Here is a 24,974-nt window from a genome sequence, read left to right on the forward strand (position 1 = left end):
TCATTCTAATCTTAGCAAGTATTTTATTTATTTCTTGAGTATTCTTTATTCTTTATTGATAATTATTTTCTTGATAAATATTAGATAAAATTTTTGTCCACAGCCAAATATACTCCTGTTTGATTCGCAGGTCTTCAGATATCAACTGTTCGAGTAATGATACTTTTGAACCACAAATTGATTTTGAAAATGACATATGTCTCGAAGAATCTGAGGGTTATAAAGATGCAGAGGAATGTGAGTTAAACTCTGAGCTTGTTAGAATGATGGAGCAAGAAGATAGACAAATATTGCCCCACAAAGAGACAACTGAAACAATAAATTTGGGAACAAAAGAGGATATAAAGGAAGTTAAAATTGGCACTTCACTCTCACCAAAAATAAGAGATGGTCTTATAAGCCTTCTTCGGGAATATAGGGATGTGTTTGCTTGGTCTTATCAAGATATGCCGGGGTTGGAGACTGACATTGTGATGCACAAGCTACCAATAAAGCCGGAATGCAAACCTGTTCAGCAAAAACTTCGAAGAATGAGACCAGATATGCTATTAAAAATCAAGGAAGAAGTGAAGAAACAATTCGATGCTGGATTTTTACAAGTGGCCAAGTACCCTGAATGGGTAGCAAACATAGTGCAAAGTTCCAAAGAAAGATGGCAAAGTTCGGATGTGTGTTGATTACCGGGATCTCAATCGAGCGAGCCCCAAAGATAATTTTCCACTCCCACATATCGATACTTTGGTCGACAATACGGCTGGTCATGCTCTTTTCTCTTTCATGGATGGTTTCTCAGGTTACAATCAAATCAAGATGGACCCAAAAGATAAGGAAAAGACAACTTTTATGACAATGTGGGGTACGTTTTGTTACAAGGTGATGCCCTTTGGACTTAAGAACGCCGGGGCAACATATCAAAGAGCCATGGTTACGTTGTTCCACGATATGATGCACAGGGATATAGAAGTGTACGTGGATGATATGATTGCCAAATCACAAACCGGAGAAGAACATGTAAAAGTCTTAAGGAAACTATTTTTAAGATTAAGGAAATACCATCTCAAGCTTAACCCGGCCAAGTGCACATTTGGAGCTACTTCAGGGAAGTTATTGGGATTTGTAGTCAGTGAGAATGGGATAGAAATAGATCCTGGTAAAGTCAAAGCAATTTTGGAATTACCTCCCCCTAGAACACAAAAGGAAGTACGAGGTTTTCTGGGGAGGTTAAATTATATTGCCAGATTCATCTCTCAGTTGACCGAGAAATATGATCCAATATTTCGATTACTGAGAAAGCGAAACCCAGGAGAATGGGATGATAGCTGCCAAGAATGCTTCGATAGAATTAAGGGTTACTTAATTAATGCTCCTGTCTTGATGCCACCAATCCCAAACAAACTATTGATTTTATATTTGACTGTCTTTGAGAAGTCAATGGGATGTGTGTTGGCCTAACATGACGAAACTGGAAGAAGAGAACGAGCTATTTACTATCTCAGTAAGAAATTCACTGACTGTGAGACTCGATACTCCTCTATCGAAAAGCTGTGTTGTGCTTTAGTATGGACTACTAAGAGGCTGAGACAGTATTTGTTGTATCATACTACCTGGTTGATATCAAGACTGGATCCGTTAAAGTACCTGATGGAATCAACGGCTCTAACTGGAAGGATGGCGAGATGGCAAATGTTGTTGTCCGAATTTGATATAGTTTACATGAACCAGAAATCAGTTAAAGGAAGTGCTATTGCAGATTTCCTGGCAAGCAGAGCATTAGAAGACTATGAGCCAGTAAAATTTGATTTTCCGAATGAGGACGTGATGAGTATATTTGTTACTGAAGAAGATACTCCGAAAAATGAAGCATGGAAAATGAACTTCGATGGCGCTTCTAATGCTGTGGGACATGGAATTGGGGCAATATTAGTTTCACCTGAGGGAGATCATTATCCTTGTACTAGTAGGCTCGCCTTTGAATGCACTAACAATATGGCAGAATATGAAGCATGTATCTTAGGTATTCAAGCTGCAATTGAGCGCAAAGTTAAAAGCCTGGAAGTATTCGGCGATTCTGCTCTGGTTATTTATCAGCTTCGCGGGGAATGGATGACTCGAGACTCCAAGTTGATAGAATACAAGAACTTGGTGATGGAGTTGATCAAAGAGTTTGAAGAAATTTCTTTTGCTTATCTTCCTCGTGAAGAAAATCAAATGGCAGATGCCTTGGCTACGTTGGCAGCTATGTTTAAGGCCGATGATCAATCTCGAATGATGCCTATTCGGATGAGTATAAGAGAAATGCCAGCTCATTGTTGCAACATAGAGGAAGAATAGGATGATAGTCTCCCATGGTATTATGATATTCTCCAGTATGTGAAGTATCGGGCTTACCCAGTGGAGGCAACTGAGAATAATAAACGGACCTTAAGAAGATTAGCAACGGGGTATGTCCTTGATGGAGATATATTGTATAAAAAGGGCAAGGATCAGGTGCTTTTGAGATGTGTGGATAGAATTGAGGCCAAGAAAATACTTGAGGAAGTCCATGAAGGAGTTTGTGGAACGCATGCTAATGGATTCACAATGGTTAGAAAAATCATGAGGTTTGGGTACTATTGGTCCACTATGGAAGGAGATTGTATCAGATTTGCTCGAAGATGTCATAAATGCCAGATTCATGATAACCAAATACATGTTCCTCCTTCACCACTCCATGTAATGAATGCACCTTGGCCATTTTCAATGTGGGGCATCGATGTCATTGGGGCAATTTCACCGAAGGCCTCAAATAGACATCGTTTTATCTTAGTGGCTATAGACTACTTCACCAAATGGGTTGAAGCTGCCTTTTATGCTAATGTCACAAAAGAAGCAGTGTGCAGATTTCTAAAAAGAGAAATCATTTGTAGATATGGAACACCTGAAAGGATCATCACAGATAATGCATTGAATTTGAACAACGATTTAATGAAGGAAGTTTGCACAAAGTTAAAGATCAAACATCACAATTCGGCTCCTTATCGCCCAAAAATGAATGGGGCAGTAGAGGCAGCGAATAAAAACCTCAAGAAGATCATCACAAAAGCAACTGAAACATATAGAGACTGGCATGAGAAATTACCTTTTGCGTTGCTTGCTTATCGCACGTCCGTTCGTACATCTACTGGGGCAACACCATTCTCTTTGGTATATGGGATGGAAGCAGTTTTACCTGTTGAGGTGGAAATACCTTCTTTAAGAGTATTGATGGAGTTGAAACTGGACGAGGCTGATTGGGTACAAAGTAGGTTTGATCAATTAAATTTGATTGAGGAGAAAAGGCTGAGAGCTATCTGCCATGGCCAAATGTACCAGAAAAGGATGATGCGAGCATATGACAAGAAAGTTAGACCTCGAGAATTTCGTGAAGGCGATATGGTTCTAAAAAAGATCCTACCTATGCAAAAAGACTTTCGAGGGAAGTGGATGCCGAACTGGGAAGGTCCCTATGTTGTAAAAAAGGCATTCTCCGGAGGAGCTTTGGTGTTAACAGAAATGGATGGAGAAGATTTACCTAATCCCGTGAATTCCGATTCGGTTAAACGATATTACACTTAACAAAAAAAATAAATAAATAAAGGAGGGTTCAAGATGAAAACCCAAAATGGGCATCTTGAAACCAAAGGAGGATTCGAGTTGAAAATCCGTAATGGACGGCTCGAATAATCAGAAATTGAAATGGTGGATTCCCTCGGAAGCCTAACAGTTTAGGGAAAGACTCTCATGCTCACACATCTTTTGTACGATCTGAATCTTCGAAACACATGTCAACTTTCGAGAAAGATTTGGGGTGAAGAAATAGAAGGACTCAGCATTTGATATTCACTATATTTGTCCTTTGTTCTTCCTTTGTATTTACTTGTTTTCTTGTCCCAAAAGATTGTACTTTCTCATTACCTATCTTCAGTGAAATTTTTGAATTTGATTCAATGTCCTCGCATATATTCACCAAATTACTAATCAATAACATCGGTTATTATGCCTTACTCTGAAAAGTGTCAGAGTATGGGGATTTTGAAACATGTGTTCACCGGAGAACACATACAAAGACACGCTCCCATAAATCATTAAGCAAACCATTGAAAAAAGGGTTCAGATTAAAGAAATCAGTTTCAACATAATCATACTTTTCTCAAGCAAAGAAGTCACAATATAAAGACATGCAACAAGGAGGGGCCATTTTGAGTGAATTTTCTCAGAAAAAAATCAATCAATGACCAAAGAATCTAAGAGGCAAGATAAACTCTCTCGGGGTAGATCAGAAGGACCAAGTCAAAGAATATTTAATGAGAGATCAAGGAAGTAACCAGGCATGGACAAACGCATAAATATCGCATATTCCGGTCAAGGGGCAGGAGAGATTCCCAATGCTAGGATCGAGCTGAGCATAACCCTTTAAACTTGCATTTAGATCATCCTTAGGGCATATTGCTAACATGAAATCATGGCATATGACCATTTTTACAGGATCTTCAAGACTTATTTCATTATTGAAGCAATGAATCAGTCAACATCAACTGACCAGATCTCCTCGACACGAAGGAGAGTGTCAACATTAGGATAACCAGCCGTCCTCATCACGTAGGAACCGAGTTATCACCCTTCTTAAAGATGGCCAGAGTTCTTCATCATGTATGAACCATGTCATCTACCCTTAGACGACCAGACTTCCTCATCACGTAGGAGCCGTGTCAACCTTAGATAATCAGCTGTCCTCATTACGTAGGAACCTAGTTATCACCCTTCTTAAAGATGACCAGAACTCTTCATCGCGTATGAGCCGTGTCATCCCTTGACCAGATTTCCTCATCACGTAGGAATCGTGTCTCCCTTAGAGGACCAGACCTCTTCATCATGTATGAGCAGTGTCGTCCCCAACAACCAGCATCATCCAATTTCTATGGAAAAGGGGAGAACCAGACAAAAACGTGTTGTCTTGTCGTCTTTGCCATATTCTTGTTAACACAAGTATGTGCAAAGAGGGGCAGCTGTAGACACCCGTTTTTGTCCGGGTCTTTTATATTTATTTTTTTTTTTTTTATTATTATTATTATTATTATTATTAATATACATGTTACATTTTTGTAGGCCACTATAAGACCAAATTTGGAGCCCACTAGCTATCCAACTCAGCAGGCCTAATCCCGAAGCCCATCATGTACATCAAGCCCAACTACCAACCCAGACCTGCGGCCCAGCAATCGACCCAAACCCGCTAGGGTTACCCCTTCTCTGCCTCAGCGCCGCACCATCAAGACCGTCTGATCTGGACCCATCCAATGGTCCAGATCAAAGGCCATTTAGGTCTGAAACCCTAACCCTAGTTCTGAGCCCTAACAGCTCAGCCACCAGCCGCCTTTTGGCTTTTCCATCTTCCTCTGACGCCGCCACCATCACTGTTCCGGTCTGACCCCAACTATTTCACTATTGTCATCTACAGCAAAACCAATCAAGAAAATATATCATATACAGTTCAAATCTCACAAAATCTAAACTCCAAATTAAAATACCAATAAATCCCTAAATATTCGGGATTTCTATCCCACCAAATCAGAAAAAGCCATGCCCTACACTAGGTATCATCATCTCACCAAATACTCAACATAAATCAAGGGAACCAAACGAGAGAAAAAAAAACGAAAAGAAAAATACAGAGAGAAGATTCGGGTTTACAGAAAAAAAGAGAAAAAGGAGAGAAAATAAGAAAAAGAAAAAACAGAAAGGAAAAAGAGAGGAACCGAAGCTTACCCATAACCGACCACCATTGCTTCATCGGGGTGATTAGGCTCTATCTTTGGAGGTAATTTTTTTACCTTTCGGATTTGGGGGTTTCGGGTTTGGGTTGTGAGTAGGGGTTTAGTTTTAGGTCGATTTTAGGGGAAAACTGTGTAGTGTGTGAGGCCTCGTGGCCACCGTTCTACGGTGGCCGGGGTTGAGTGTTCTGCTTCGGCAGCGAGGGAAGGAGAGATTACAGAAGGGAGAGGGATAACCAAACGGCTGAGGAAAATGGGAAGCTAGCAAATGATTTAGGGTTTCAAAATAACCCTTAAAAGGGTTATGTATCAGACGTCAAACGACGTCGCGTAGGGAGGTCGAGCGCCTGGGTTTTTTAGGGTTAATAGCCCATTTAGTCCTCGCTCCTTTGTAAACTCTTACCCGTGTCTTGGACTTTAGGGGTTAATGTTATATTTGGTCCTTGTAGTTTGTAAACCTTCGGTTTTCTTTCATGAATGGAAGTTTAATGGCCTTTCACTTTGAGCTCCTATCTTGTTTAACGTTGCAATTTAGTCCTTGTCTGTTTTAATTTTTTTTATGGTATTATTTCAATTTGGTCATACTATTTTAGTATATTTTTATTTAAGTAATGTATATTTCATGTATTTCATTCCAGTCCTTATTTATTTATTATTATGGTGTTTTGTTTAAATTATAATGGTGGCCTGATATTTTATATCTTTTCATTTTGATCCCTATTTGTTCATTATTGTATTTTAGGTAAATACTTTGTTTTGAGCTCATATTTGTAATTATTTCATTTTAGTCACTGTTTTAGTTCATTGTGTATTTTTCTGTGGTATTCGAATCTGGCCACCACATTTATAAATCTTTTTATTTTAGTCCTTGTTTTACTTTTTGGTTTAATTATTATTCAGCCTTCATGTTTCTGTTTTAATTTCAATCTAGTCCTAAGTATTATTTATGGCTTATTCACATTTCTGATGTTTGTATTAGTTGTTGTTTGTGATTTGGGCCCTGGTTATTTTGTAATTACTTTTTAGCCCTGTTAATTTCTGCTTTTACTAATTTAGTCCATTATGTTTATGTATTTCTATTTTAGTCCTATTAATGTATGTTATGTCATTTTTGTGGATACTTGACTTTGGTCCCAATGTTTGTAATAGTTTCATTTTAGTCCTTGATTTTATATGTTAGGTATTTTTGTTAATCTTCGAATTTATCCCTGATATTTGTGAATATTTTATTTTAGTCATTTATGTATGATTTTATTGTACTTGTTATTCGGTTATTTGTATTATGCAAATAATGTTCTTAATTTCATTTAACGTAAATATTTTATTTTTGTATTTGCAATTACATTTTTATATTATATTTTTATCTATGTATGAAGTATTTGGTTTTTATTTTCAAGAACACGTATGCGTAGAATGAGCGTGGAAAGTATCACTTGGTCGAAGTGGTGCAATCACATACGGCATTTTAACGACATAGGAACTTGAAATAAATTGAGTATATTTTATTAATTAATTTGTTTAACTGATGCAATGTGTGTAACAATTTACTTTATTTTATGTAAACTCCAAATTTTTTCATTTTATTTTCGATTCATTTTTTAGTTAATCAACTTATTTTGTTGTATGCAAACGTCAATTTTATTTATATTCGATTCGCATTTTATCAAGAGGGAAATATTCTTTATGGATAAGAAATAGTCGAGTTAGCTTTCCCGATGGAGGATTGCTAATTTCGAGATTTCTTTTCGGGTTAAAGAATTTTCTCTAATTATTTAATTCGAAGCAAATTAATCAATGTTCGATAAATAGATCATATTTTAACTTTATATTCGATTTATAATTTCCACCATTTACAACGATATGTAAGCGACACAGTACCAATTTTGGGCGTTGTGGGGGTGTTTACCCTTCCCCGCACGTAACCGACTCCCGAATCCATTTATATGAATCTTTGGGAACGCAGACCGAATCTTGTCTTAAAAAATGATTTTTCTTAAAATTGTTTTAAAAGACGTTTTTAGGTATTCAACCTACCTAACCCAAAGGTCGATGACGACTCTTTTCAATTTTATAAAAATCAATTCAAAATCACCCAAATTTTCCAAAATAAAGTCGTAATCGTTTTTTTAAATAATATTTAATTGTTTCACTTAAAAATGGTTATGACACATGTATAATGCGAAAAAGACATAATATAAAATATTATAATTATTGATAAAAATAAATGAATTTATTTGTTCGTAAATAATTCATTTTTTAAAATTTGACAAAGTCGAGATGAATTGAAATATGATTATTGGTTAAAATTTGGAAAAAGAAAAAGACTGATCTTCTATGAATGCCTTGAACTTGGATGGAGCGATGTTCTTGAAGCATACGACGAGCTGCCTGTAAATGAAACCCCATTGTTAATAAGTCCAGCATTTGCGTTGTTAGTCATCGCACCACGTTTGCAGCATCACATTCGATGATTGCACGGGGCCAATTGAGTGCAATAGCCATATGAATTCCAGTTGTAATCCCAGCAGCTTTAGCAACGGCTACATCGCAAGGCCCGGATAAAGGCACAACATGGCATTCTGCGATTAATCTATTATGATTGCGAGCCACAACGCCGATAGCGGATCTGCCTGCAGGTCATGAACATGTTGCATCCACATTAATCTTCAGTATTGACTCGGGAGGTTTACGCCATCAATCTAACATGGATCCCGACGGCACCCGAGTCAATACTGAAGATTAATGTGGATGCAACATGTTCATGACCTGCAGGCAGATCCGCCATCAATCTAACATGGATCCCGACGGCACAGAATCGGAGCTTGATAACCCAATTGCAGCGTCATAAGAGGTGAGCAACGCTTGACCAACAACAAGGCCACCAAGCCCGTACCATTTGGAGAAGCTTAGTTCCTAGAAGAATTGAATCGGTTTTCTTTTCCTTCACTTCTTTAATTGATTGGCTGCAATTTAATTTAACCAATGCTGCAGGTATAACTCACGGTGATTGGCATTGGAATAACCTTTTTGGCGTCCTCATTTGGCAGCTCTGGAAAACTCAAAAAGACTTCAACTTTAATGGTCGAATATGTGCCATTGCAGCTGCTACCGATTCGGCCAAAAGTTGGACAGGGATCATCAAGAACAACATCTCACACGACCCGAATGCTGTGAAAATCAAAAGCAATCAGCAGTGGCGTCCTCCTCAACCCGGATGGGCTAAACTTAACACAGATGGCAGTGTGAACCCTGCAACAATGAAGGCCGAGTGGGGGAGTGCTTCATAACGAGAATGGTAGTTGCGCTTAGCGTGGAGCAGGGGGTGAACCGACTTGTTGTGGAAACTGAAAATAAACAGGTGGTGGATGCACTCAATTTTCCTGAACAGGATTGCGAGCCGGCTCTTACGCGGCGTGTACGGCAAGAGCCAAACGTCAGTGGACACTCACTTTTAAACATATTCATCGCGAAGCAAATCAACTTGTTGATAAGCTGGCCAATATTGGTCGAAATGTGTGCTGGGGGCCATCGGTTTTGGACCATCCACCTTTCGACATCTCTGAGAGGCGGTATAGGCCACGGTTAACCTTCTTTTACTCTTTAACCAAAAACAATAAATAATTATTAGGTGAACATTATATTAATTCGAATACTAATATTATTAATTTATTATTACATTTTTAAAATAAAAAAATAATTACATAAACATAATTAACTTTCATTTAAAAATTGGGACAAGGATGAAATTGAAAAAAAAAGGTTAACATGAAAATATGAAATCCAAAACCTAACAAGTAATTCACAGACCAGAATAAGAAATAACAGTTTTTTTTTAATCGAAACTAATATAAATTAAAAAATATGAACATCTTTAATTATTTAATTAACTAATAAATCTTGAAAACTTTGATTATTTGATTTGATAATGGAATGTCGGAGGTAGCAAGTAGCAATATCGCTGGCTGAGTGCTTGAATTAACAACTTCCCTGCCTCTTTGATTTATTCTCACAAATCACTATCACTATCAATCAACAAGTAAACCAACTTTGCAATTCCACTAAACTAAGCACGCCATTTTGTAATTTGTTGATTATAATTACCAACCTAGTTTTTAACAATTTTGTTAGTCGATCCTCTCTCTCTCATCTTAGCTGATGAGAGTTGTGATCAAAATATTTTTTATTTCATAAAATATTATCCACGTCATTTAATTTAAGTTTATATTTTTTGATAGAATTTAATTTTATATTTAAGAGAATTATAGATATATCACCCAATTGACTTCACGCGACATGCTCGTGATCCAGCTGAGGAATGGGAGCAAGAAGCATATGCTACTGGGCCCCCACCGCATCTCTACACCTCTCAATAATTCACTCCGTTACGTGACGGGTCCAGCTTGGCGCAAGATCCGCCTTTGAGCAAGGTGAATCGTGACCGTTCCTAGAACCCAGAATCTCATTCCACATAACCGCCACGTAGCACGTGCAGATGAATCGATGCTAGCTGTGCTGGTGATCCCTCATTCCCAGTCGTGGACCCAGGGGACAAGGACCTAGGAAAAGGGCCAGCGAGATCATGCGTCAGGAGGGCCCCCATTATTAGATGCTTTTGTTTGGGCATGTGGGGCCTACGTCTACTCAGCTCCAAGCCCGGTTTCATTTTATTTTCCCACAAATTGTGAGGACCCTACAAACAATACCCCATTATTACTCAACTCCTAGTTGGACAAAAATGATAGTAATAATAAAACAAGCGGTCCAAGTCCTCTCCAGTAGAATCATGAAGCGCCCACACAATTTCCCCCATTTTTATATTATGAAATGGTCAAAGGCTATGGTAGGAAATCAATCTCCCCTTTATGCTCCATAAAAATTATCTTCATAAGGCTTTTAATTTCTTTCATTTAGGAATGGCAACGGGGCGTGTTTTGCTCCCCTCATCCTTGTTTTCAAAATAAATTTTCGTCTCCGATTCATTCTCAGTAGGTTTTTTATTGGGACGTCCTGTCGGGAATTTTTTTGTCTCATCCCCGAACCTGACCTGATCCAGAGAACCCAAACCCGACCCGAGAAAAAACCGAGCAACCGTCGTTTTCATAAAAAAATAGAAAAAAACGATCACAAAAAAAATTTAGAAAATTAGTCTACATGATTTACAATTCAAACTACAATCACAAATTCAAACTCAATTCTAAATAATTGTCTAAACTCTAAAATAAAACACATACATAATCAAATACAAACTTGTTCTAATATTCAAATCATACAACGAAGATATATACGTAATATTAAGTCAAATAAAGTCATCCAAAATCATCGTGCCACTTTTGTCACTTTCTTTGGTAGCTCCCTACATTGAGAAATTTATCAAAAAAATCAACCAAAATTTACTTTAATAATTATAAAAATTAGGGTTTAGGGTTTAAGATTTAAATGTTTAAGGTTTAGGGTTTATATTATATAATTAATATAAAATATATAAAATATTATATATATATATATATATAATCGGGGCGGGGATACCTTGCCCCGAACCCGAACCCGAAAAAATCCCTAAATTTTACCTTAATACCCAACCCGACCCGATATTATTCAAATCCGACCTGACCCGAACTTAGCCGGGTTTCGAGTTTCCCCGTCGGATTCGAGTCGTTCTTCCATTCCTAATTTCATTTCATCTATTCTCAAAGCCCTTCTTCTTCCTCCAAGATTTATTTGCTTGGATTGAGACATGTTTCACTCAAGCAAGGTATTCCATCTCTTTCAATGGTTCTCTTATTGGTTATTTCAAGGGAGCTAGAGGATTAAGGCAGGGTGACCCACTCTCCTCTTTTATATTTTTTCTTGCTATGCATGTTTTATCTAAGATGCTTAATTTGGCTGCTACAAAAAGAGTGTTTGGTTACCACCCTAAATGCAAAAGGATTGGCCTAACCCATCTTTCTTTTGCTGATGATCTAATGATATTCTGTAAGGGTAATGCTGACTCTATTATGGGCATCTTAATTGTTCTTGATCATTATAATGAAATCTCTGGGCTTCATCTTAATTCTTCCAAATGTGAGATTTTCATTGCTGGTTGTTCTTCAAGAACATTGGACTTTTTTCAACAGATTACTGGTTTAAAAAATGGCAGCTTGCCTGTGAGATACTTAGGTATCCCTCTAGTTACTCGTAAACTTACTGAGAAGTATTGTGCAGTCCTTATTGATAAAATTAAACAGAGGCTTCACCATTGGTCTAATAGGGATCTGAGTTACGCTGGCAGACTTGAACTCATCCGTTCTGTCCTTTTCAGTGTCTCGAATTACTGGTACAGACATCTTATCCTACCCCATTCGATTCTTTTAAAAGTGGACCAGCTCTGTTCCAGATTTTTCTGGAAAGGTGAAGAGAAGGCAGTTGCAGGTGCTCGAGTCAACTGGGAATTTATCTATTTCTTAAAAGCCGAAGGTGGTCTTGGTCTTAAGAACACAAAAACATGGAACAAAGCGTGTACTATTGATCTCATTAGGAAAATCTTAGTGGGTGATGGATCGCTTTGGGTTGCATGGTTAAAATTTTATATTTTTAAAGAACATGAGTTTTGGAATTATGTTGCAGGTTCAAATGTGAGGTGGAATATAAACAGAATGTTAAAAATGCATCCTACTGTATTCCCCATCTTCTCTACTTCCGATTCACTTAGGCTAAGAGACATCTGGGATTCAATTAGAAACAAAAGGGAGAAAGTATCTTGTCACAAACTTATCTGGTTTCCCTTGCACATTCCAAAATTTAGTTTGATTGCTTGGATGGCTTTGCTGAACAGATTACCCACAAGAGATCGGCTGCTCAAAATGGGAATTAACACTGAATGGACCTGTGTAAACTGTAGTAATGACCAAGAGACAAGAAACCATCTTTTCACTCAATGTACTCTTGTTTTTTCATCTTTGGAACTCCATTCTGCCGCTTAATGGCTTGAAAAATGCATCCTCAACATGTGATGATATGGTTGCTTGGGCATCTTCAACATGGAAAGGGAAATCCTTGCTCACCACAATCTTGAAGATCTCTTGGACTGCTTATATCTACATATTTGTGGGAGGAAATAAATCACAGAATTTTCCAAGGTCGACATAGATCAACCGAGGACTTGCTTAAGGTTATTATTGAAGCTGTGTGAATTCAACTTAAGGGTAAATATATTTATAGAAATGATAGAAATAACTATAACCTTTGTATCGCAAAAGGTATAGTCTAACCAATCTCTGTTGTTTGTAAGTAGGTTGTTTATAATTATTTTGTTCAGATTGATTGATTGTATTTTGTAGTAGAACTCTGCTCTTTTGGATAATAAAATTCGATTTATCCAAAAAAAATCAAGATTATTGATTGTAACATCCTCAATACCGGGTTAGTGATTTAAGTGTAAGATATTTTTTATTCAATGACCAAACTAAATAAATTGAAAAGTAAAGGAATTAATTGAAAGATGTTGGTGTAGGATTGATTAATAAGTGAAGGAGAAATAAGATGGTCATTGAGCAAATAAAGGAATAAAATAATAAATTGTGGGTATTATAACCCATGTGAATGAATTGAAGAGATAAGTTTCCATATTTCTTATCTTCTTCACTCTTCTCTTCTTCTAAACGTGAAGACCCAAGCTTAAGTTAAGAATCTAAACATTGGTCGTTTCTTTGATTTTTTAGCTTGGAAATTGAAGTTTGGATGTTATATAAGCTAAATGAAAGCTTATATGACATTAAAACAACAAGATAAATGTTTTAGAGATAGATTTGAAAAATGGGCTTTTAGATGAAATTTTGATATGGATGAGTTTTTGAGGTTTGAATAAGATTTTTGACTTTTCAAGAGGTTAATTAAGGAATATAGAGTGTTAGAATTTATTAATAACATGTTTGAAATTTGGGTATGATTCTTAGTTTTAAGAATTTGAATGAAATATTGGAAATAATAAAGTGTTGAAATGATAGAAGTTAGTTAAAATGGTTGTAGTTAAGTTTGATAGTATGAAAGGAACTTTGTATGAGAAAATTTAGTGAAGGGTTGATGATTTTCGGGCTTGAACAATAAAATTTACAGATTTTGCAGAGGGAACTGATACCCCTGGGGGGAATCGACTCCCCTAAAGGAAAAGTTGAAATTGGTTCATTAAATTTGTTTAAGCTGTTAGAGGTTAATTGCAAGGTTTAGGATTTTGATAATTGTCTCGAAAATTATGTTCATGTAGATATCGAGCCTAAACGAGTTCTGGAACAAGGGACAAGTAAGATCGATCGAGGGAAAGTCAAAGAGATTTAGGTGAGTGCATATGCATAGCATGATTATAGAAATACATTCAGATCTAGACTTGTGATAAGTCTAGATTTTATATCTTGATACATGAGTAATAATATGATTTCTAAGTGTACATTACTATGATCATATGTTATGTGTGTTATATGTATTGTTTTACATGATTTATGTATTACATGAAAATGTGAGACCAGTTATGCAACATGGAGTTATATGATTACATGAAAAGATGATATGATCTATGTGATAAAGGTAAGAAGTTATATGTCTACGCGATATAAACTACGTGAAATGTAAAAGCCCATGTTACGTAGATGAGAACTATAGGTATAGTTGGTATGCCAAGAGTAGAGGGTCTACGCGGTCTTTCGGGACAAAATTCTATGTGGTCATTCGGGATGTATATGTATTCTTTGGAGCTTGTATGATGTCTTTTGAGACATTTACTTGATCCTTGGTATATGTATATGATTCTTAAGGAATTTCTATGTGGTCCTTAGGGACATATTATATGGCACTACGGTGCAATTCTACGTGGCACTTCGGTGCATCTCTACGCGGTCCTTCGGGACAAATTCTACGTGACACTTCGGTGCAAATTTATATGAGTTGTGGTGACAGCATAGTGCACAACCTCACAGTACTCACATACCTCATGTTCTCAGTATTGTATCATGGGCTATTGAATCTATTGAACTTACGAAAATTTATTATATGAATTTATGATGATTAAATTGAGAAGATTATTGGTAAGGTACATTGTTATGTAGCTTACATTGATTGCATAGATGTTTTCGTTACGTTTCATTTTATTATAGCATCATTGTTATATTTCATTGTTATTATTATTATGCCTCACTAAGTCTATGACTTAGCGTGTAAGTGATTTACACGTAGGTACGAAGAACCAAGATTAGCAGAAATAGAAGTGGCAAAAACAACAACACTGCTAGAAGATCTTATCAGAAGTAATTAATAAAGTATGTATTTTGATTGTGTATAATATGTTGGCATGTAAGAAATGTAATAAGTTGTTAGTACTAACGCTCTGATCGACTTTTCTAATGTTTTGAACGTATTTATGTAAATGTAAATGTATAGTAATGAACGGTTAAATTTTTATGAGTTTTATGTACGTTTTACGAAAGTACTGTAGCAGGGGAATCGATTCCTGTAGCAGGGTACCGATTCCCTATTTGCATTCTGGAAAATTTGTGTAATCAATGCTGTAGCAGGTTACTGTAGCAGTTATTGTTCACGGTACTGTAGCAGATTGTTGTTCATACGTGTTTTAATGTACACAAATACGTTTTTGCCTAAAATTTTATAATAAACATAATTCAATAATTTTTTTTATAGTATTTTCTTAAAATAAGTTCAAATGTTTTGTTATTTTGTAAGGAAAAATGTTTTAAAAAGGCAATGTGACATCTCAGACTCGTATTCGGATCGGGTACGAGTTGGAGTGTTATATTGAGGGCTCTATATTGCCCCCATTTTCCGCCATAATTGCTAAAGAGTCCTCTCAATTATTTATATTTTCCCATCTCGTCTGTTATCTCCCATAAACTTGAAAATATTATTATCACCAATCATTATTCACTTTGTGGGTTCACTGTCAATCAAATCATATGCGAAAACAAAGGGCGGGCAGCTGATTTGTATAAGAATTGCGACATAATCTATGGACCATTATGCATGAATACAACCAAAGACGGCACAAAGGCAATATTTATTACATGTTTTACTTATATGTACTTAAAAATGCCATCCAATACAACGTAATTAAATGTGTTCTTATTTAATCAACAAATGCCATCCAAGGCAATCTGTGGACCGTTTAAGAGTTGAGTTCAATGAATCATAATAAATGAAACTAATGAAGGGAAACTCATTGGCAACCTAATGGAGCAATTAGGTTAATTAAACAGTGAATAGTAAGCAATTAATGGAAAAGAGCATCTCAAGGCCAAATGATTATTGCATCCCACTTGGTAAAATAAAAATTATATAATTTATTTCCATGGCCAAGTGTCCAAGAGAAAAGAATCCAAATACTTAAAAGAAAAGAAAAGAAAACTCATGGGGTGTACAAGAAATACCCACACCCGGAGGACTCAACTGAAAAACATGCAAAAAATATTAAATTTTATTCTTATTCATAAATTATTACCACTAAAAAAATATACTAACTTTTAGGGAGATGAAATAGCGTAACACAGGAGCGCATCATAAACCACTTAATACTCCAATGAAAGTCTAACACGCGTAATTAAAAATAAGGGGATGTAGGTTTTATATAATGGGGCGTGTAGTACTTGATTGCCCCAAGTCAAAGCTTTCCCTTTTTAAAAAGTCTTGAGGCCCCGTATCCTTTAAATATAGCAACCAAGGTTAAACTGCTTCTCCCTCTCTGTTCTTCCCACAGCCACAGCCACAGCCACAGCCACAGCCACTCTTCCTTCTCAAAACTGCAAAATTTCAGCTTCGGCCATTCTTTTATTTTCTCTTTGTGTTTTTGTTATAAATCGGTCGATTTCAGTGAATCATGTCGGGTTATTATTATTATTATTACTCCGGGTGTCAAGATCAGTACGATGCCCACTACCTTGATGCATGCTCTCTTTGCCGCAAATCGCTTCATAATTCCGATATTTTCATGTACAGGTTAGTCAATGATGATTCGTTGTTCTTATTCATTGAATCGTTTTTAGATATGAGATTTTAGTCAATATGGAAAATTTTGATTTTTGATTTTTGATTTTTTTTCCAGAGGGAATACACCGTTTTGCAGCAAAGAGTGTAGGCAAGAACAGATTGAGATCGATGAAGCGAGAGAGAAGAACTGGAGATCCGGTAGATCTCTAAGGAAATCAGACGCCCAGAACTCTGCCGCTAACAAAACTGTACGGACCGGCACGGTTGCTGTGGCTTAATCCAGTAATGATGTATCAATTTTGAGTAAACAAAACAAAGCAAAGAAGAAACTTTGAGAGAATTTTGTATTTTGTTTTCTTCTTCTTTTTTGCTGGGGTTTGATGGTTGAGGGTTTGGATGTTTATAAAGGGCGGAATGGCATCGGATATATAAATACCATCGTTCTACCGAAAACAAAAATTCATATTTTACAGTGATTAACGTACCTAGTTAGGCCATTATACAACACTAATGAAGGCAGGCAAAAATTAGCTGATCCTTATTCTCAAATGTAATGGAGTAAGGGGAGGTAGGATAGTAGGCTTTTCTAACGTCAGGTTAAGAACAACTTTCGTGGAAGACCTCCGAATTATGAAATGTCATCCGTATAACTTGATCTAACGACTTCACATCATCAATCTCCTCCTACTTGCACCTTATACACGCTCTCCTAATCTCGCTAGATGTGCCATCCGCCTCTTCCATGATTCCGACACTCCGTTATTCGAGTTATTCGAGTTCTCGTCTGTTTCATCTGCCTTGAGAGGACTCTCCGTTTCCTCGGCGTTTACTTCCTCCGAAACTTGGATTATCTCCTTTAGGCTATCCACCACCTCACTCATCTTGGGCCGCTGCTTCTGACTTTTTACTAAATAAGTATCTGTTAACTTAGCGATTTCGAGCCGACTTGATCGAATATTGGTTTTCGAGTCGAGGATCCATCATTAAGTTAAACTTTTTACTATAAGCAGGGAATTGTTTCACCCAATCCAACAGTTTCTGCTCTGCTTTTGGACGCCCTCTTTCCAGTGACCACCTGTTAGACAGTATCTCGTATAATACCACCCCGAAACTCCATACATCGCTCTTATCCGTTAGATGTCTGGTCTCGATGTAATCGGGGGTTACGGGAGCAGCATAACCGTATGTCCCGACAACCTGATCACAAGACAGAAGTAACAAAACCTTGTAAGCATCATGAACAAGGAATAGGATGCCTCATGTTATTCAAACCACACAGAATGGAAAACACAAACCAAGGTCGAAACATGCGTCCAGCCAGCCATTGGTCCCTCCCTTGCCAGCCGGAAATCCAAAAGTTTCGGGTTGAAATTATCATCCAATAACACATTGGAGGTTTCGAAGTCTCGGTATATGATCTTGCATTGTTATCAAAACCATAGATTTAGATGCACAGAATCTGAATATCACACAAAAGAATGCAAAATTCTTGTTTTAGAAACGAACCTGAAGTTCTAAGCCCTCGTGAAGATATGCTAGTCCTTGTGCTGCTCCAAGAATTATTTGTAATCTTGTTTTCCAGGAAAGAGGTGGGAATACACGACGGAAAATATGATCTTCTAAGCTCTTATTTTGCATGAATCCATACACCAGAAGACGTTGGATCCCTTTTTCTCCATCGATAGTGCAGTATCCGACCAGCTTGGCGAGATTCGGGTGGTTGACGACACCGAGAAATTGAACTTCCACCACCCATTGCTTATGTCCCTATACGGATCAAACACAATTATGAGACCAAAGTCATAGCTACTACCTTGCATTGGAACTTTTCCAGGTTCCCAAAGAGAGCAAAAGAGAGTACCGGCAAACCATTCTTGTTAAGCTTTTTAATAGCAACCACCAAAGGCTCATCACCCTTCCCATCAGCAGGGTGACATTCAATGAAATACCTAATTTCTTTACTTGCTTGACAATTCTTTCCAGTAAAAAAGGGTTTGGTTTGGGAGAGTTTCGTGAAATTGTCACTCTTTTTTCTTGCAAAGCTTTGAAAAATCTGATGGTTTGATTGGGTTTTGAGTTGCCAAGGATTGTTTCTTCAAAGTTCAAACTTTTAGTTTTGTTTACCACTATTTGGAGATGCAAGAATTCAACGAATGGAATCCAAGGGAGTAGGTTTTCAAAGTATACAAGCAAATTGAAGACGATAAGGAAACTAACAAACAAATGTTTAGAGAAAACATCATTACTGGTAAATCCACCTCCTATTATTATTCCATCATCTGCTAACTTATTTTACCTCAATATAGAAATACTTTTCAATTCTAAGGAGAGATTCATTAGCAAACTTCTTCGACTTCAACATGAAAATGTCTTCGATACAAGACTCAGTTAATAACTCATATGAGGACATCCCTTAAAATTTTAGAGTAAGACATTTATTTGTAAATTTGTTCGACTTAAACATCGGAATCATAAAGGAACCTATGTCTCCACAGAAGAATCTTTTCGTGAGCTAAGAGGGGATGATGTTGAGACAAAATTATTCGTTGAACATAAATCACCGTAATTCACACATGGACTCCAGTGATGATGCAAAAAGGAGTGGTATTTGGGGAACTGAAACGTGGGGGCGTCGTAAAACGATACAAAGTTGGGGTTCTGGCGAGAGAAGGCGTCTGGGTCGAAAGGGGTCTCTTGTAAAGAGTCGGAGGAGACGAGGAAGGAAGCGCGGGCGCAATTGCGTCATCTTCAGGAGGGCTATGGATAACTATCTGAGGGAAAACGGAAATTGGAGTCGCCTTGGCCGCTGTTATATCGGAAAATTGATATAAACCGTGGTGGTAATTGAATTGTTGGAGCTGATGAGGCGGAAGATTGTGATGAACGGCTGCAGGCTTGGGGTTAAAATCGGAAGAGACGCCGCTGTTTTCTTTTCCGATCTGAACTTCCGATTTCTTCTGATGCATTAAATACGTGGAAAAATGAATTCCCCAAAATTGAACCCTTTTGCGTCTTCTTGCTTTCGATCAAATGAAAATTTCTCAAATTTCCTTTCACTGGGTTTTCCTTTGCCATTGTTTGTGCGTGGAGGAGTGATTTTCTCTCCTCTTCAATCTAGAAAAAGCTTTTCTTTTTTCTGTAAACATAAACCATTTTAAAGAGCGTGGAATTTATGCTATTTAATTCAGCGATTCATTTTAAACCGTCAGATCGGTCATCGCTCTCTTTTGCTTTTTTATCTCTGATTACCCTTTGAGTTTTATTATTTTTACCCTTATTTTCGTTATTTTATTTCTTTTTCTGTTTATTTTGATAAGGATAATCATGAACATATTCTTCTTAAATTTACAATTTTATGTTTAAAAATATATAACAATTTATTTGATTCACTAATAAATTATTTTTAAAAGATTAAATTGTGATTTAATCAAAGTTTTTTAAGGACACAAAATATGTGGTATTTCGTTTCGGTACTGAACCAATTATTGAATCTTAGATTTGAGTAAATCGAATAATTTGAAAGATGTTTAAGCGTTGTATTAGATTTTTTTTGTAAATAGAAATATTAAGCAAATTATCCAAAAAATATTATTTTTTAAGTCTCTTTCACTTGCGGAGAACGACAAAAGGACGGGACTTGTTCCAAAAGTGGCTGTTCAAACATACCAATAATATAAATCCACGTGTCTACACATGATTTTGTACCTTTAGCCGCCGTCACCAATATCGGCTGTTTAATTACCTTAAAGACCTCACGGTTTTCTTTCCTTTCAGTTTTCATTACTAGAAAGCAGGTGGATATTGAAAGCCCTTTTTGTCTCAAATAAAATGAAATTGGGCCCGATCCATGCACAGTTGCACATCTGTTTCTCTTTTTTTCACAAAAAAATTCTTTTGAAAAGAAATTTTGATTAAACGATACTATGAATTAATCAGATATTAATACAGTTAAGACTGTTTAAATCTTCAAAAAAATAAAAATAAAAATATTAAAAATATACTTTATCTCATATTTAAATAAAATAATTAAAAAATCACATAAAAGTCAAATAACAAAATGATGAATTTGATATAAACTTGTTTATCATCCCATACATGATATTACTTTTATAAATATATATTTCTCATAAAATGCTTTAGTCCATTCACACATTGGATCTGATAAATATTAAGCAATTTGGTAGAGTTTGGATGATGCATAGGTTTGAAAACTAAAATGCCCCTTTTTAAAGAATTTTTTTTTTAATATGAGCCATTGTTTTTTGAAAATTTGAAGAAAAGGAAATGTCAAACTAAAAGCTTTGGATTCCTCAATAGTCCAAGTACATTAGCTACCCTTTTGGGACCCTATAAGTAAAAGACACAAGGTTGGGACTCATTTGACAATGGCATGCCTACTTATTATACTTGAAGGCAACAAGTACAATAGCTCCTCTTTTACTCCAAGGTGTTTAATTAATGATAACATAACATGGTTGTCAAAAAGTTCATCCCACTTGCTCATCGTCATGTGGTTAACCAGCCTACAGAGAATAAAAAGGGAAATTGGAAAATAAAAGGTAGGGGAAAAGGCATTACATATAATAATTGATATAATCAGGCCAAACTGTGTTTGTTCTTTGATAGCCATATGAATATCAATTATATTCGGAGTTGAATCGGATTGGATTTCAACAAGTACTGAGCTTTTTACCAGTAGACAAACAAACCTAGCCTTATCTTCAAGTTTTCATGTGTCCATAGAGGGAATTTTGCGGGAAGCAGAAAGCAACCGCATAAAGAGAGTGAACAGATTACAAAAGCCAGATGTGTTTACAAATGCTTTGTTCAATTCATGAATTAATAAACTCTAGAGTAGATACATACATACATACATATATGATGAGCTCAACCAACAGGCCATAATTCACTTTTTTAAACATTTGACATACCTGATACCTATCCTCCTAGCAATTGTTCTTTTTTATTTTGTGCACTTCACCATGTATGTTAGGGCATCCACTGCAGTGAAAGAAGCACCAGGGTAAGCGAGAATCGCCACCGTCCCACAACAGATCTCAATTCAGCTTACATCTTGCTGTTGTTCCTGTATCACATCAGGGCTTATGGAGCTTGAAGCCAAAAACTCTTGGACAGTAGTTTTGTGTCGATTTTTGTGGCTTTAGGTGTCCATATGTCATTAGAAATAGATGCGGAAATGTCGTTCCAAAATAAGCTCCATCGATATCTTGTTAGTGTCAAGAAATTTAAGCACATCCATGATTTGGTAAAAGGAAATAGAAAAAAAGCAACAAATCATACCAATGTTTGGTTCCACCTACCCAAACAAGAAAGATACAAAACCCAGACACCTTATTAAAGGGTATTTAAGAACATAAACTAGTTTCTCCCCAAAAATAGGTGTTAGATTGTGTTAGAAAGCCAAAATTTGATTTAGCTAGGATATGATTAACACGATGACAAATACGATCTACATGATTCAATTATATGTTGAAATTAGTTCATGTACATGACGGTAGTTCAAAAGACAAGTATGAATTATTATTAATTTCAGTAGATGTAAGAAGAGATGTGCATCAGCTGTCACAAGTGTAATATGGTAGAGAAGTTAAACTATAGGTATTTTAGTTCTAAAAACCAGTAAATTTGTGGATGAAATAGAAAGGATACTGCCTTGATATTTGGATTGAGGATAATAAATATCTTCGCATTTTGGACAATAGATTTTCACGGTACTTGAACGAGGGATATCTGACTGACCAACTGGAAGGCAATGTTGTCCAGAGCAGTAAACTCTTGGGCATCTCCCAAAATCATAGTTTTTGTATTTCTCCAACTGAAATAGGATTGCAAGTAGAACTTTGTAAAAGATATGAAAAAGTCAACAGAGTGTAAAAGAATGAACAGAATAAATTACAGAAATTTTACCATAGCAGACATTCCCTTGCTAGTTAATATGTAACGGACGTGCATAAGACCATACAACATCTCAGCTGCTGATTCAACCAATTCATTCTGTTCTTCAGTGAACATATCACCTATGTAACCCAAAAGATGTCCACTTAATAGCAAGAATCAATGTGTATGGATGGCTGATGAGTTGATAGAAACAAAACTACAAAAGTAGGAGTCATAGTTTAAAAATGAAACAGAACATGATACTCAAAGCAATCTGGAACGGATAACAGGAATGATGCAAATAATCAATAAAAAACAGAAAAGGTAGGCAAATATCGATAAAAACATTATAACTGCAAACCACAGTCAGAAATGCTAATATGAAATACAATCTTTGAAGAACTGCTGCAATAATATATTTCCTCAATTCACTTAGAGTAACATTTCTGATGTTAATGTTCAAAAGTAAATTTATTTATTTATTTTTTTTAAAAAAGAAACACATTGTATACGGTTGTGCATTCTTCCTACAGAGTACTAAACAAACCCCAATCACAGGGTAAGGACTAAGGAAGGTATATAACAAGTCTAGCAATGGCCAACGACATATAATCAGATTAATCTTTGGTGAGTTACAGGGTTGACCAACATTCATCTAAATGTGGGTCATAATTAACCAAACTAAACTCGGATGGCACCCACAGAACTTTCATCTACCAATCTAAATCCTTTCCTGGCTGAACCTCCTGAATACCCAAAATAGAACATTTATGGAATAATGAATCAAAGAGTAAAAACATCTGTCAAAGACTCGACTGAATTTGGAAAATAGTAGCAGCTCCAAGAGTGAATATCATATCAGTCAAAAATCATATATAGCAATACAAAAGCGCTTACCATGGGACGATTCAACGTCCAATATTAAATCGAGCGCATAGTCATAATACGGAACTTGACTGCTCAACCCACAAAGATTAAAATCATCCTGTATGTAGTCATCATCAACTTCACAGAAAAACTCGTTGCCGCGCAAATTGCAAAACCACGATATCCAAGATGTATCATCTCCATCAGAACCACTGACATCTGATTCTTCACTCTCTGTTTCAGACTCCTCTGCAATCAAGGACAATACCGGATTACTGAGAAGAACTTCACATTTAATAGTTAAAAATCCAATGCTAGTTTACAAGGACATACAACAAAACATGAAACGTATTATTGTATCAAGTAAGAAAGAAATGAACAAATTTTAGGCAATGCATCAAATTCCAAACATTCATATATGGAAACACAGGTATAATTTAATGAAACCTAAAAACAACCGACTTTGTAAATGCAAAAAGATTGAGTACAAAATTGCGCTAACAATCATGTTTAACAATGGAATTACCATTCAAACGCTTTTCACATACAAATACACAAACATATCAGCTCAGAGCTGCGGACGAACGCTCAAAAACCCAGATCAAATTTACTCGAAAAAAATAAGCAAATGCATCCTTGGGCCTTAGCAAATACACGATTCGTTACAGATTAATCAAGGAGATATGAGGAAAGAGAAGTAACTAACCATCACATTTGGCTTTAGAGAGAGCTGATGAGCGTGAATCGCGATGATCAAGCTGGAATTTACCAATTGAAGTTGAAGGAACGCATGATCTTTCTTTTTCTTTTCTGCTGATGCCCCTCGAAGTGGATGGGGAGGACTTCTCTAGATGCTTGTCCAGCGCATCGTTTAAGCGCTTCCGATCCGACAGTCCTCCAACTAGCTCCGGTTTCGAAGACTCTCCTCCTCGATCTCTATGACTGTACATAGCTTCTTATTGTTAATAATTTTTTTCACCACCAAAATCCCGAGAGCTCCGAACTTTGTTGCTATCAATGGGGCAAAAACTCAAACTTTTCGGAGGCGCATCGTATTGTGGGAGGTGGAAATGACGGCCGTTTTCTTGGAGAATTGGATAAGGATGACAGCTGAAAGAAAGGGGTATAGGGCTGAAGGGACTGATAGAAGACGATGAAAAAACGAGCTCCTCAAGGTGATCTCTCTGTGTCCCTCTTGTTCTCGCCCTTTGCTTGGTGCTGCTGCCTTCCTGCTAGATATTTTTTATTGCTTTAGAAGCTTTTCTTGGATTCTCATGGCCGGGGCCTCAATCCCCGTACCAGGCCCATAGATTTATTTCTTTATTTTCGGCTTGTTAGACAAATTGATCCCTCAACTTTAAAATAATTTCAAATCGATTCATATCTCGATTTAATATTTCAACAAACAATTAAACTGTGACGTGATTGATTGTTGAAATGCTATATCATAATATA

General features: G+C 36.5%; 3 protein-coding genes and 1 pseudogene across 4 annotated transcripts; 2 read left to right on the plus strand and 2 right to left on the minus strand.

Annotated features, from left to right (window-relative positions):
* The first annotated feature begins 9,081 nt into the window (after window positions 1–9,081).
* Window positions 9,082–12,751, plus strand: LOC120132944. The gene is made up of 2 exons (XM_039149619.1): window positions 9,082–9,222; window positions 11,585–12,751. Exons 1-2 carry the CDS (start codon window positions 9,082–9,084, stop codon window positions 12,749–12,751), a joined length of 1,308 nt encoding a protein of 435 aa, XP_039005550.1.
* A 3,770-nt stretch (window positions 12,752–16,521) lies between these two features.
* Window positions 16,522–17,094, plus strand: LOC120132927 (FCS-Like Zinc finger 3-like). Its single transcript, XM_039149610.1, has 2 exons — window positions 16,522–16,763; window positions 16,870–17,094. Exons 1-2 carry the CDS (start codon window positions 16,645–16,647, stop codon window positions 17,030–17,032), a joined length of 282 nt encoding a protein of 93 aa, XP_039005541.1. The 5' UTR covers window positions 16,522–16,644; the 3' UTR covers window positions 17,033–17,094.
* Window positions 17,095–17,384: 290 nt separating this feature from the next.
* On the minus strand, window positions 17,385–19,720 carry LOC120132945 (annotated as a pseudogene).
* A 1,792-nt stretch (window positions 19,721–21,512) lies between these two features.
* LOC120132921 (putative casein kinase II subunit beta-4) lies at window positions 21,513–24,750 on the minus strand. Of its 2 annotated transcripts, XM_039149604.1 has the most exons (6): window positions 24,226–24,750; window positions 23,550–23,768; window positions 22,683–22,792; window positions 22,425–22,590; window positions 21,851–21,981; window positions 21,513–21,819 (listed from the first exon to the last, which is right to left on the minus strand). In XM_039149604.1, the coding sequence occupies exons 1-5, from the start codon at window positions 24,467–24,469 to the stop codon at window positions 21,851–21,853; spliced, it is 870 nt and encodes a 289-aa protein (XP_039005535.1). In that variant the 5' UTR covers window positions 24,470–24,750; the 3' UTR covers window positions 21,513–21,819. The 2 variants fall into 2 exon arrangements, with proteins under 2 accessions (XP_039005535.1, XP_039005534.1); XM_039149603.1 differs by having other exon boundaries at window positions 21,513–21,981.
* Between the last annotated feature and the right edge of the window lie 224 nt (window positions 24,751–24,974).

Source organism: Hibiscus syriacus, unplaced genomic scaffold (genome assembly GCF_006381635.1).
Source record: "Hibiscus syriacus cultivar Baekdansim isolate YM2019G1 unplaced genomic scaffold, ASM638163v2 tig00110570_pilon, whole genome shotgun sequence".
Classification (NCBI taxonomy): domain Eukaryota; kingdom Viridiplantae; phylum Streptophyta; class Magnoliopsida; order Malvales; family Malvaceae; genus Hibiscus; species Hibiscus syriacus.

Excerpts from the sequence above, each read along its gene's own strand:
- LOC120132944 (XM_039149619.1), top strand. The coding sequence starts at position 9,082 with ATGGTAGTTGCGCTTAGCGTGGAGCAGGGGGTGAACCGACTTGTTGTG. Across the intron at positions 9,223-11,584 it reads GTGTACGGCAAGAGCCAAAC|GGAGCTAGAGGATTAAGGCA; the intron begins GTCAGTGGACAC and ends GGTTATTTCAAG.
- LOC120132927 (XM_039149610.1), top strand. The coding sequence starts at position 16,645 with ATGTCGGGTTATTATTATTATTATTACTCCGGGTGTCAAGATCAGTAC. Across the intron at positions 16,764-16,869 it reads TCCGATATTTTCATGTACAG|AGGGAATACACCGTTTTGCA; the intron begins GTTAGTCAATGA and ends TTTTTTTTCCAG.
- LOC120132921 (XM_039149604.1), bottom strand. The coding sequence starts at position 24,469 with ATGTACAGTCATAGAGATCGAGGAGGAGAGTCTTCGAAACCGGAGCTA. Across the intron at positions 22,591-22,682 it reads GCAAGGGAATGTCTGCTATG|TTGGAGAAATACAAAAACTA; the intron begins GTAAAATTTCTG and ends ATCCTATTTCAG. Across the intron at positions 21,982-22,424 it reads TCAATCCAAATATCAAGGCA|ATATCGATGGAGCTTATTTT; the intron begins GTATCCTTTCTA and ends GACACTAACAAG.